The sequence below is a fragment of the Megalops cyprinoides genome, chromosome 14, assembly GCF_013368585.1.
Source record: "Megalops cyprinoides isolate fMegCyp1 chromosome 14, fMegCyp1.pri, whole genome shotgun sequence".
Classification (NCBI taxonomy): domain Eukaryota; kingdom Metazoa; phylum Chordata; class Actinopteri; order Elopiformes; family Megalopidae; genus Megalops; species Megalops cyprinoides.
In genome coordinates, this window is record NC_050596.1 from 7,048,013 (window position 1) to 7,062,759 (window position 14,747).

The following is a 14,747-nucleotide window of genomic DNA, read 5'->3' on the forward strand; positions in this document are numbered from 1 at the left end:
TCCTATCATCGGCTATCTTTGCTCAAAAGTAAAACTCAGCTCTTCTAAATAAAACTGCACGACCGCTGTTACTGTCACGACGCAGGGCAGAGGCAGCTTACAACCATGTGAGCTGATGGTGTACCACCAGATCCACTGCCCGTTACCTTGGAAACCATCATCTTTTTCAGTCAGTGTCTCCACGTTTGCAATATTCCTCCAGGTGATGAGAGATGATTCGGGAGAGTATGTAGATATAGATATTTATTAATTACGGCTTTGGCACTGGGAACAATAATGTTCACAGATCGTGGAAACAGCAGAAAAAACACAGAACCACAGAACAGCAAATCTTTTGTCGTAGCCTCTAGTTGCAGGGTCAGAGATTGTGGAAGACGGATTAGTTCCTGTCTGCACATTCCAGCAACACAAATAAGTATGATGAGTTCCCGAGGAGCCATGGTAATGCCCACAATACCATTTTATTTTTGAGCAAGGTTTTATTAACCTGAAAAAAGGGAAATGGTTCCAAGATCAGACGACAGCCAACCGGTGAACAGACACCGTAATAAACGCTAGTGCTGTGCTACACTTTATGATCTTCAGCTTGCACTCTTTGTCAAATGACGTTTACGACATCTGCTTTCCCCTTGAACAGTTTAGTGAGGCGAATCCCGGGTGTGACAACATTTCAGAATAAACAGATCAGTGTGCTTTCTTACCATAGGGTTAACTCCTTTATCAGGTAATCGTAGTTTCCATTTTAATCTACTCATTGGTATAAAAACACTATTGGTTGGGTTAATCCTATTGAAAGACATTTGTTGTTATTATTATTATTATTATTATTATTATTATTCACTGACCTCAAATAACACTACATTTAGCCGAATCATGGTGGGTATTAAATAAAAATTCTGACCTACCTGCTAATCGCCTGTGATATGCCACAGTAAGCAGCTGTATCAGATTTTAGTGGGGGGAAAAAACGCGAACCCAGCATATTAGCCGATTCTGGGTTTTATGTTTTTGGTGAGGGTTTGTCGTGATGAATTCAAATGTAAGAAGTAATGGGCTCCCTTGGCGGTGGATAGCAGGAGGTTGCTGAAATGTGTGAGGACGGGCAGACCTGCCGGCACTCTGTCGGAGTCACACGAGGTATCCTCCCAAACCCAGCACCATGTGGGCGTATTGCAGAGAATACTGTACATCGCTAAGGAGATGGGACTCGTCTATATATTTACGGCTTTGTTTGCTTACTCAGTTTATTTATAGCGTGACGGTTCTGTTGGCTTCCAGTAATTTTCCAATCAGCGCCTATTTCACGCGGCCTTCACTACGGCATGTATAACAAGGTGGTTGTTAAGTGCTTGTTAGCACTATCATTAGGACAAATACGTGAGTCAGTGCTTCCTCAGCAGGGACATTTTCATCCTGAAGCAACAGGTGCATTGCAATAGGAGCCAGGGAACTCAGCGGCCCTGCAGGGGGTCTTGCTTGGAACGATCTCAAAACTCCAGCTGAAATGGGAATGTTTGGGGTCTACACATTTTATCTTCTTGGAAAATTAAACATTTAGTCAGTGTCGGTGAACAATATGAGGTTTCTGTCACCGGAAACAAAAGATGACATTACGCCATGTGTTTATGTCTCTTCAGAGAACCATTTTTCCCCTAAGGCCCTTAAAAAACAACAATAACACTAACAAAAAACCTGTTGTTAATTTTATACTGAGAGACACAGTCAATAAAACTGACTTGTAACACTGTAGAAGTCCTTGGGGCGCATCCTTCCCAGTGGCTCTTGGGGTTTGAGGATTTTGCATGAAGAATTTGTTTTTTCTCTCATTGAGTTTTGACTGTTTGAACAATCTATATCAGAGCTCATTGTGGGGGTTGCTATTGCTGTAGTACCTTTCCTGAGTAACATTTTGGAGTGGACTAGGCTAGGATAGTCTACTGGAGAATTTTTATTCTGTGCTAAAACCTGAGTGCATGTATGTATGCTTTGTTTGGGTTTACACTACTAATATGCAACCAGTCAGATCCCCATGCAATACCTGTGTGTGTGTGTATGTGTATGAGTTTTATACTTACACCCATACAGGCATCAGACCACCAGACGTCTCAGAGCATACATTTAACCACAGCTCACAGATCACTGGGAGTAGAGCATCAAAGTGACCCTCACTGTGGAACATAACCAGTGCTCTCACCCATTAACCCCCACTTAACCCACCCATAACAATCACTCAGATTTTTAGTGTGGCCACTTATACTTGTCTAGGAACAGAAAATAGAAACCAAAATGTCTGCTGTGAATTTACTGCAGTCTAATACCCCCTTACAGTTCACCTTTCTTTATGTAAAACTAATTAAATCATGAAGAATTTTAAACATTGTTCCTAAACTGACCCACATACCTGCAGAGTGTCTGTCTTAGACAGCAGAGAACAGACTTTCAAGGAGCCTCCACCCTGCCTTCAAATATCATCATCATCTCTGACTGATACAGAAAGATGACTATTTGAATATTTTTAAACAAATGAACTATGCTGTCTAATCGTTTTATAGTTTATGTTGAAAAGCAAAGTATCTGAACGTAACATAATTTAGTCCCTTCATGAGAATACTTCAGAGAGAGTACTGCGAATTAATTCACCTAAATCTTATCTAAATCTTTGTTTTATTAAATGATACCAAATAAAATATTCTTTGCCAAATATTCCTCACCATAACACACACTGCATATTCTGTATGGGTACAGTTGATAACTTGTGACTGTCATCTCTTGTGGATACCATTCCCATTGACACCATTACATATATTTTCTAATTATTAACTTATGTAGATTCATGAATACACAAACCTTTTGTTTGTTAAATTCCTTGGGAAAGTTCCTTTTTCCTTTCTTTTATCTGAATGCTTTTCAAGCTTCAAATTTTCTGCAAATTTTTCTTTTCTTTTTCTGGCCAAAAATCTGGAACAGTTCTGAATGAAATTTATTGAATCTCACTTTTATTTAGATGATCATAATCAGAGAGTGTCTTCAGCATTATTTATCTTTCTACTCACTTTTGACGTTCCTACTGGGGGTTAGTACCAGTTCTCATTGTAATACCCTAGCTTAGGGTACTATAGTATTGAAGGTACACAGGAATAAACAGGTATTAAAATATTTTAAATCATGATATGTCATTGATATCAGTGATATGTCATTGGACACTCCCAGAATGTGTATACAAATAATAGCATTGTTTTAGCAAATAGCAATTTGTTTTTCTATGAATTGCAAAACTGATTTTGATATGTAAAATATGGAAGGAAAGTACTTCTACTACCAGCTACAGGACTACCTCCTATGTCTCAGATGAAATATTAATTTTTTTAGAAGCATGTCTCTGCATTGTTCCTTTTTTGCATAAAGAACTCCAGTTCCCATCAGGCAAATGTACCATTGACAGTTGCATAATTCCTAGCTTTGTGGAACCGTAATACGAACACAACATGCTTGTGTTGTACTCTGCCTCATTTGTAAGTTGCTTTGGATAAAAGCGTCTGCCAAATGAAGAGATGTAAATGTAAATATAAACATAATTATGAAAATTAATATTACAAATGTGACACTGTCACCTACTGTAAGGAGTGTGAACCCCTCCCTTGGGAGAGTGCTAGCAGGCCCTCCTCCAAGCTGCCGATTTCACATTATGCCCTGAGACACAGTTGACCATAGTTGGTGATGGATATGTGAAAATGCTCTAAATATCTATCTTTAATCCATCTTTATCTTTAATCTGTCTTTTTTCCATTTTTTCCATTTTCTCCACAATTTGGAATGGCCAATTCCCCTGAATTCTAGTGTGTCCAATTTGTCCAATGTCCAATTTGTCATCATTCGGTCCCATTGCACAATCCCCAATGTCAATCCAGGAGAGCGTGGACAAGCACTCCTTTGTACTGCGGTCCACAAGCCAAGCTAGCACAGAGATGAGTCTGAGGAAGACTTTTCGTGTGCAGCTTTGGCACGTGTACCACAGGCGCCCGATCGACTCGCAGGGGTCGCTGTTGCCAATGGGACCAAAGCACCTGCCGACATACCCACCCCTATCCTCGGCAGAACGAAGCCAATGTGCTCCGCCTGTGAGCTCCCGGTCACTGTCGCTTAGTGACACGGTCGGGTTCAAACCCGGGCCGTAATGCTCAGTCTACACTCAGAACGAGTGCTTTTACCGACTGAGCCACTTGGGAGCCCATCTTTAATCTGTCTTTTCCTTAATTTGGCTACACTGACCCCCCCGCTGTTTTTACCTTTTTTGAATAAGCAATTGCAGATTAGGCTGGTCTCACGCCGATAACCTCTTAACTCACACAGAAGCACTGGGGTGTTGCCGATGTAGTTCTTCAATGCAAATGCACACCAACAGAGACTGTTTTTTGAGGTGAAAGGCCCACAGTGCACCAGAGGAGCAAACACTGAATGGAGGATAGGCACATCTCCCCCAATGTCCCTCATCGGCGCTTGGAGAATCGTGAGGTACGTAAGAGCAGCGAGACAAGGGGATTGTGTTGACATACCCACCCCTACCCTGGTGGAATGAATCCACTGTGGGCTCCCCGTCATTTTCAGCTGAAGACACAGCTATTCTTGAACTTAGACCCTGGGCCTTAGCCTGAACTCAGAACAAACACCTTAAGTGGCATTAAGTAATGTATGTATTAATAGGTTAATGTCAGTCCCGCACTGACCCTAATGTAGTCAAGACTCTTCATTATTGCTCTGTTTCTATAAGAATGAACATGCATGCATGTGCCTCTGGAATGTAGTTGACAGATGAGGCATGCATTATTGTAGGAATATCTCTGGACAAACTTGAGCACTTGTGAGTCATTGTGAATGCACAGACAGGCCTCGAGACATGTCAGTGCAGCTGGTGATGTGCTTGACTATTTGATTCGTTCTTAGTTGTGTTGCCATGGGGACTTTTTGAGTGTACCTTGAAGAATTTGCTTTTACAGTAGGATCCTTTTTTTCCTTTGCGGGGCAGATGCATTGGTCTAGGGTGATCTGCTTGTCGTATATCATACATGCCACCTATTTGAATAGCTGCAGTGCTTGGTGAAGCAGGATAAGTGACTTCTTGTTTGGTTCAAGGAGCCCCTACCCAGGAATGGAACCTGGTACATTTTGATTGGAAGCGTAGTTCCTTACGCCCTTACGCTCCCCCATTCGCGCCCCCACTCCACTGCACCTGTGCATGAAGGAGACCCTGTGTCACGCCACAGTAATTGTAGGGGAAAGCCTTGTACATTTAACTGACAATCTCATCACGCCCAATGCTGTTCTGTGGAGCTCTGAGGAAATCCCCAGAACACCCCCCCCCCCCCCCCCCCCCCCCCCCCGGCGGCCAGCATGACACAGTCCTATTTTTAATTTGCTGTCATCTGGGGAGCGCGGCGGGCAGGGCACCGGAGCCTCCCCGGACCCAGAGGAGGGGGTCCCGGGAAAGCCACATGGGTGCATTAACATGACAGCCTTCGGCGGGTCCCTTTAGATGCATTACCTTCTTTTCGAAGCAGTACACTCTCGAATGACAGAGGGCCGCGCTTGCCTGCGCAATGAATTATGAATCGGACACATTATTGTTCACTGCGTGCTCGCGGTGCCGACTGAGGTGTGGAAATACAGCCGCGGATGGAGAGCTGGAGGGAGGCTTCATCAGTCCTGCACAGACAGGTGTGATTCGGCCCTGTACGCCCTGAAGCGTGAAGTGCTTCAGAAATATGATTCATGTCAGTGATTCTGTTGTATTATTTATTGCGTGGAACACCATTGAAAAACTGTGCGGAATGCATTAAGTACTTCCTTCTTAAAGTCTCATCTTAATAGATGTTTTTAAGCAGTACATGCTTGCCTTCAGGGGTGGCTCAACGATGACCATGTTGCCTGTGTACTGTATGTCCTCTCTCCACCTGACTGGACTAAAGGAAGTAAGTGATTCTTCCATTGAGAGGTATGCTGAGAGTGCACCTGCCTCTTCAGAATACTACAATAAATACACAGGGTTCTCAGTAAGAAAACAATCTTTTTTTACATTTTAAACATAATAAGTTCCCTTCCAAATTTTGCATTTCCAGCCGGCCATATTCCTATGCATCTTACATGTCAGGTGTGAGAAAATACTTTAATTTCACATTATTTATTAAAAGCTATCCATTCTCTGCTGAAAGAAATATGAGATTTAACCAAACTGAACTACAGTTCACATATTGACCACTGTTCCCAGTATGCAAATAGATAATACCGATGATGATTACTGCCACCTACTAGGCGGGTGAACACCGTCCTGTCACTGTCTATGACATTGGTTTACAAATCCAAGTCTTGTGCTGAACTAATAAGAGTAAGTTATTCTTCAAGTGAGAGGGTTACTTTGAACACAACAGTCTGCAGAACTGGAAATCAGGCCTCCACAAGCTGTCATAGCTGCCTGTCCCCAACACCTTGTTGTTCCAACATCACTGTGACATTGTTAGTGTATTATGCCATACCCAGAGACACAATAAAGGGCTTCTGCTAATGTTATGACTGCAGGACTCACCATAACATTATGGTTTCAGTTAGTCCTCTCTAAGGAACTATCTCCTGACATAAACTTATCCACAAAGCTTTTAATCATTTGACATTATGCAAAATTATGAAGACACGATAATGTGAGAATGTTGCGTTTATGTGAAGAAAATCATGCTTTTTGACTGCCCCAGCCTCCAGATGAAAAGGACTTCCTCTTATCCTTATCCCTGTTCCCGTATCCCTAGATTTTTAAGATGTAATTTGCCAAAGAATAAATATATTTAATTCTTGGAACGTGCAGTAGAATATATACCAGTCAATCCAGTTGGATTACACAGTTAATCTGTCTGTCTGTTGAAAAAGGGAATGATACATTGCTCTGAGATAAAATATTTTAAAAATAAAAGCATCAAAAATATGTATTTACTTTTCTTTTGAGGTTAACTAGAGAGTTTCAGGCCTAAACATTTGGCTAATACTAAGATACCATTACAGATATCAGAGCTTTCTTTGTGATGTGTCAGTTTTAACAGTGTAGAGAGGGCGAAGACTGCAGTCAGAGAAGAACACGAATTCCACAAATAGCTCTCTAAATGGATCGAGTAATTTGTCAGGGATAAGAATCTCTTGTTTGGGAAAGTGTTCCATGTTATTAATGCTAATGAAGAGCACCTGCTGGGAACAGAGAGCAGAGGTGCAGGGAAACAAGATTAGCATAGCGTTGGCCAGTGTCATTTAACATAGCATTGGCCAGTGTCACTCAGCATAGCATTGGTCAGTGTCATTTAGCATAGCATTGGCCAGTGTCACTTAGCATAGCATTGGCCAGTGTCACTTAGCATAGTGTTGGTCAGTGTCACTTAGCATAGCATTGGTCAGTGTTAGTTTGCACAGCGTCAGTCAGTGTCATTTAGCACAGTAAGTCAGCAAAGCAACAGAGAAATATTCTGAGCATTCATATCACGGTCAAAATTTACTGCTGTGACTAATATTTAATAAAAATACATGCGTTGTAATCTGTAAAACTGTAAATTGAGATGAAATTATCTATACTGTTTAATGGAATTCACTGTTCAGCATATTCTACAGTGTCAGTATGGAAGGCAATATATGAATACATACTTTTATCATGTTGATCACCGCTCAAATCAGCCTTTTTAAAATATCATTTGCTTTCATTAAACAGCGATGTTCAATGCTCTGACATGGTCGCAATAAATCAGTGTTCCAGGCTTGTTGGATCGGCACTGTACTCAACATGCCATATGCGCACATTTAGTGTCTAACAAATGAACAGGAAGACCACACACAGACTCCCACAAATAGCTTGTGTGCATAGGTTTATTATCTATCACCATGCAAAATGTTACCCTTCTATGTGGTTGCATTTTAAAGCCATCTATCTATTTATCTATCTATCTATCTATTGGTCTGTCTGTCTACTCTGCCTATCAATACTGTTATACACATACTGTATTTGTGGGAAGTTTTCAGACATTGAGCTCATGAAAATGCACTCTCTGTAATAACTGGATGGCTCTGACACAAGCTCCCCAGACTGGCCCCTTCTACAGGATTGCCCTCTCAGCCCGAGTTCCACGCGCTCACGGAGATACCATGGGGATGAATATTTCACGGTGGCAGTTTTGTTTGGAGGGGTAGCGCCGGTGCCGTGTTAAATCATTGATGCTCTTCTTCACGTAAGCGCCGGGGTCTGTAAAAGCGTAGCGAGGAGGGGCTCTGTATTCCCAAGAACATCTTTGGATGTTTTCTGCGACATCCTTTAACACATAGTTAAGAGCGTGCGCGGGGGCGGCGTGTGGGCGGCGGGGGGAACGGGGGTGGGCATGGGGGCGTGGAGGGCACGGTTAGACCTGGGCTATGAGTGGCTGCCACTCGGCGGCCGGCTCCGTAATGCCAAGGCTGTTGTGTAATCTCCGCGCTCGGTCTGAATCACCCAGCCCACACTGTTCCTGCATGTGGGAAGCTGTCCAATGAGGGCGTTTATAATGCCATCCCCGAAGCGGGGAGGCAATAAGAAGAAAGAAGTTGGAGAAGTGGAGCAGAAGGTGAATGTATTTGTAAAGGGGTGAGAGCAGGCACTCACGGGGCGCTGCCTTGCCTTCTTTGTAGAAATACTGGGGTAGGAAAGGCGGATTCTTTCGTTCTATGATGTTACTCATCATCATTTTACCCCCCCCCCCCAACCCCGCAAAAAATTCCAGGAAGTGATTCTGAATCACCTTCACGACATAGACTAAAAATAGCAGACGGCGATTTCTCGTCTCGCTTTAATTACGCCGACTGCAGAAACGTTTCCCCGGTGTGAGAATTAAGTCAAAGGCATTGAAGTGATGGGTGATTGCCAAGGGACCACTGTGGTTGTTTTAATGCAGAGCCTCTGCTTTTTATTTATTAGTTTTATCCATCTGATGTGTGTGGAAATAAAGCCAGCAAAGAGCATGAGTGTCATTAACCCATCAATATCAACCATCGTGTGTCGATATCCAGTTAGGCAAGAACAGCCCTGCTGCAGCAGCTGCCACACAGAATGCGAAGAAAAAGTATGGATCGTTTGAAAGATCAGCAATGTGCTCTTTGAATCTTTTGCCTATGGCCTCTTGGTAATTTCAGGCAGTGCTCAATGGCTATATACTCAGTACCTTGACACTGATATAATGCTCTGTGGAAATTGTTATTGAACTTAAGAAGTGGCTTCAAGCGTGGGCGTCAGTTTGTTTTGAAAAGTGCCGGGGACAACCATGGGTTCGATGTGTTCACACCTTTTTAGTGGTGGGGACAAGTGGTGGGGACAAAATGGGCCACGACAAAAAGTGGTGGGGACATGTCCCCAGCGTCCCCAGTGTAAATGACGCCTATGGCTTTTAGAACATTCTTACTGTACAGAATATTAACTGTAACTACGCTTTTTGGATATCTCATCAAATCTCTTAACGTGAAATTAGATGAACATATGAAGCCAGTTCTGGCTATTTAATGGAGGAGAATTTTGCTTTAATTCTGAATCTGATGTTTCTGAAAACAATGAAATGAAATGCTATCCAACTCTGAATTAAGCTCACTTAATTCAGTGTTCAAATTCATTAAGTTTCCTGTTTGCAAATGGCCTTTGCACAAATAGCTGTTCAATTTGTGAGCCATTTCAAATGGAAACCCTCTGAATGTTTGAACTGGTCAAAGCAAACACACCCTTCGCAGCAACATCTGAATGATCTTGCAGTTTTATAAACCTCGCGGATTCAATGAACCGATTCCATTTTTTACTGTGACACTGTGGGTCGACGGGACGGGGGTGGTGCCGTTTAAACTCGGGTGGTGTTATTAATGGTGCCAAGTTCTCATAAGAGAGCAGCCTGATTGAATTATTCGCAGCTCATTTCTGGAGTGCACTCCCTTGGAGGTGTGCATTTCCTCTCAGACTACAGCCTCAGACAGAGTTCCTGCTTTACAGCAATTGCCGAATGTGAGCAAATAAGGAAATGGAGGCAATTCCAACACTGATATTTCCATGCCCATTATCATTCCTAAGTGGATGCATACAGTAAGTAGTATGAGCAATCATAAGTTGATAGGGTCTATCTGTTATCAGCTGTCAGTTACAGGGGTACCCAACGGCTTTCTTCTGTTCTGTGTAGCCAGTGCACTAATTACATGCAAATGAAGCTAGCCAAGACTTTCAAATGGTAAACTCTCAACATGATTAGCTGAAGTTGCAACAGGTGTGACTGGATGTGAAGCAGCAGGGTTACAAAACTCATGATGTCTTTTGCACATACAGCCCATGGCTCTTGGAGAATGAAGTTCTCGTATCATTAGGGATCAATGGATAGAATCTTGTAATGATGAAGATGTATCTGGTTTCTTAGCTTCCATGATAAGGTCATACATATAGAAAAAGGTCAGTGGTTTATTCTACTGTTGGAAATCACAGAATTGCGTATGTGTACTGTGGGGTCTTTTTCTGGATGTAAATGTTTTCTTTCTGATATACAGAAAGTGCTATTTTTACAACCCTTCTTGAGGGGTTATTGCTGAAATAAGTATGCACCTTCATCTGATAATGCTTGCTAGAGGTGTATTTCAACTAAATGTTGAGGATGTGGGCCTTGACTTAAATATCATTTAAGCACTTTTATGGATGAGGTCAGTGCTGATTTTTGCCATAAGCATTGTCATTTGGTGAGAGCAAATTGAAATATTCCGGGGTAAAAGGTGCCCATTTGACCTTACCAAGCGGAGGGCTGCCGCGCCAGACCTGAGCAAACAAATATTTGTGCGTGTGGCGCAAATTGGCCTGATTATGGTAACAGATTGTTCACAGCAGTCTAAAAGGGTGGGTTTCAAGTTCCCCAGGGCAGCCACCACACTGGACAGCTATGTTTATTTGGATGGATATTTATCACACCCCAGAACACGCACACACACACACAGACACACACACTGACATCATCAAAGGGTACTTACCACATGGAAAATTGATTTCACAGAGAACGAGTCATGTAATCAAGTTTCAGTGTATTTCATTTCCTGCTTTGCCAAATATATTCCCTTACATCGTCTCCTTAAATGTCACAGCAGCCTTTTATTTATTTATTTATTCATCATTTTTCTTTTCTTTGAATTAAAAAGCGTTTTGGTCGATGGCCAAGAAAGGGACGTTGTGAAAGACGAGCTTAAATTCAAAGCAACTCGTCATGTCGCCCGGCGCGCCAACCCCAGCTCCGCCGCTGTGTCACCCAGAACCTGTGGCGTGTTTGTGGGGTGCGTGTCTGTCTGCAGCTCCGACCATTTCTCAGAGAGATGCAGCGCTATCTGCTCTAGACAGCCGCGGCTGATGGAGGCCCGGGGCAGGGTGTCTGCAGTCGGGGTTACATGATGTCTGCATGAATATGCTCACAACAAGCGCAGATCTATTTGTGGCTCTGGTCTGCGACTCCCAGCTCTTACCTTAGCAGTTTCTAGCATCTCGGGCTCGGCGAGATGAATCTCCTCTGAACCCAAAGCTGTTGTGACAGCACAGTTTGCTGAGATGAGACTGACGATCGGGCTTGAAAAATCACGCCTTGGCGAAGCGCTCTATCTACTGCCTGGGTGCAGTGAAGGGGACGCAGTGTACCGCTGTATGTGTGAATGCATATGGATGGGTGTGCGGCAGCTCTGGGATAAACTCCATCATCTGGGTGAACAGTGAAGTGCTGTATTTCCAATGGAGAATTGCTGGCATGGGAGAGGTGTGCTAACATTGGTTTAGAAGTCCAATGAAGTTTATCCAGTCTTTCCTGTAAAGGAGGCACAAGGAGGTGGCGTGGGGTGTTGCTCAGACAGGTGTGCCTTACTGTGATCCATCTAAACGTTTGCATGTACTTACAAGGAAAAGTGGTTTGGCTTCAAACTCACATAAGTCAAAGGTATGTAGATGCAGTTGTCATGGTCTCTGACCTTTTTTTGTTTGCTTCATCCATGTGTTTTAGGCAGCACTTCTTTATTCTTTATTCCGAATAGGTGACATCCCGTAAACTGAAAACTTGAACTTGCTTTGCATGCGGTGACACAATCAGAGGTTTCTCCACAATCACTGTAATGCATTACACTTCTGAACTACTGTATTTCCCATGTGAAAGCACTTAAACATATGAAATTAAATATGAGATATTGGTGTACTGTTAACTGTACACATGCGCCATGTAGAGGAGGCAGTGGGCATTGGAATAATGGAGGAGAGTGAGTGGGACAGGAAGTAGGAGAATGTATAAAGTAGGAAGTAGGCTGACTTCATGCTATTGGGAGGCTGCTGACAAGCCTTCTACACTGTGCTGAAGAGCTACCAAGCCTTTTCATTACGAGGAGGCTGACCACAGTCCACAGCCATTTGAGCTCAAACATCTTTGTTCACCAATGTATGAGGTGCAGGAGAACAGTGTTAGTAACGTCCCATTATGTAAGTTAAGTGGATGGACACACAAATGCAGTACATTATGGGGCGCCAAATGTAACAGACCTTTTTTCGTGGACTTCATCATTCGTGCACATCATACTTTCAGTAATATAGCAAAACAGGCAAGTGAACAAAATGAACATTCGATGGCACGGAATGATGATAGTACAGTGCATTCTGCATTTTGTGCCATAACAGCATAAACGATGGCCGAGGACATCGGTTACGTGGGCAGAATTACTTTTGTTTTCAAAATGAGTTCCTTTTGTCCACTTAGTGCGAAGTGCATTCCACCTTTTGTCCACAAAATGAAAAGCACAACGGTCAATTCAGTGCATGAAAGGAATTATCCGTTTTGTTTTCTGTGCACGAAAGTATGTGCTCTCTTCAATATTTCGTGGACACAATGCTAACGCGTTTGTGTTTTTCGTGGACAAAAGCCATTACGGTGTTATATGGTTTCGTAATGAATTAATGCGTTTCGTAGCACAGAAGGCATTCTGTCCACGAAAAAAGGTCTGTTACATTTGGCGCCCCGTAGTACGTGTTATAATGTAGTAGATTCAGAATAAAGGGGAAAGTTTTGCATGGGGTCAGGGTTATGCTTATAGGAGGCAGAAAGTTATTCAAGCCTGGCTACAAGAACCAAAAACGTGTCATTCAAAATTATAACCATTGCTACAAGACACAAATGAATAATAGTCACATATTAGTTAGACTATATTTATTAAATAAAACCAAAAGTTAGCTGACTACCAGTATTAAGGGTTAGGTGTATTAATTGATCTGTTTTGTTGACATTTGACACCTAATACACTTAGATCTTGCCTGAAAGGTTACCCTGTTTTTCAGTCACAAAACTCTGTGCTATACTACCTGTTTTTGTCACAACACATATAGGGAATATCTGCACAGTAGCAAGCAGGGTTAATTTGAGCTAGTGGATTGGATTATCAGACTTGGAATGTTGCCTGTTGTTTCACTGTTTCTGTATTCTATTAAGCAAGCTTTTTTATTAGCACTATTGTAATCTTTGTTTTTATTTGCTTCCAGGACTACACGTTAACCATGTACTTTCAACAGTACTGGAGGGATAAGCGGTTGGCCTACGCGGGCATACCTTTGAACCTGACACTCGACAACCGCGTGGCGGATCAGCTGTGGGTGCCAGACACCTACTTCCTGAACGACAAGAAGTCGTTCGTGCATGGCGTGACGGTGAAGAACCGGATGATCCGGCTCCACCCAGATGGCACGGTTCTCTACGGTCTCAGGTGGGCGCCGTTTTAAAAACCACTTCTCACTCCTCAGCCTGATATTCCCAGCTGAGAGACCGGAGCGAGCTGCATGATGAAAGTCTCAACTCTGAGCTGAGAACATGTGACCACCTGGGTGTTTCCTAATCTGGCTGCTCTGTCGGCTTTCATCTCTGTTTGCAGCAGTCTGTTATATTGGGAACATTACTGTCTTAGTCCGTACCAAATGACAAATGTACTGTTGGCAACATTTTGTATGTCAGAAACTGGAAATGCAATATGCCAAAACAAATGCAAGTGCAAAAAAAATTTCAGTTACAAATGTCATAGCCTGGATCTCATATTTTAGCCCCCAGAGCAGACCCTCTGAATGTGGTATTAGCAGTACATCTTACAAAGCAGTGATGAGAGACAATTAGGCAACATAAGAAGACAGAAAAAATCAATTCATGCAGACCAAAGAGTAGGGATGTTTGCCTTGTCTGGAGCCATTAACGGATAAATGCACACACTTATATGGTAATGTGCAGGGGTGCACCCACATTAATTCATCTCTGAAATGAACTTCATCAGCCTTTTAGATTAACTAATGCTCTCTAAAAGGCACGCAAATGCACTCGGTGGATGGAGTCCTCACTGCCATGATCACAATGTTAACGATGAGCACTTCTGCAGGACACAGAAGTACGGAACAGCACAGTGACAGAGGCTCAAGTACCCACAGTCGCAGCAAACGGAGCCGCAGGGAGACAGCTGTAGGCGTCCGGTGTAACATGCTGTCTGTTTGAATCGGAGATATGCACAGGAAGGCTGAGCATGAAGTGTCTGGTCATGTGGAAGATGATGCAAGTGTCGTTTGATTTCTGCTTTGTGGTCAGTCGTGAGATGAACATTTAGCATGAATTGCATCCTGTTTTACGTACCATACTGTCATACATAACACTCCGTTTTTGTCAAATTCTAAATATCCTTAACTTGGATATTGG

At 42.8% G+C, this 14,747-nt stretch overlaps 1 protein-coding gene across 2 annotated transcripts in view; it reads left to right on the forward strand.

Annotated features, from left to right (window-relative positions):
- LOC118789569 (gamma-aminobutyric acid receptor subunit beta-3) overlaps positions 1 to 14,747 on the forward strand; it is a 49,826-nt gene that overhangs the window by 12,375 nt on the left and 22,704 nt on the right. For both annotated transcript variants that reach the window (XM_036546047.1, XM_036546048.1), the window contains exon 4: positions 13,559 to 13,779. In XM_036546047.1, coding sequence (XP_036401940.1) covers positions 13,559 to 13,779 — 221 coding nt within the window. The remainder of the gene's footprint in view (positions 1 to 13,558; positions 13,780 to 14,747) is intronic.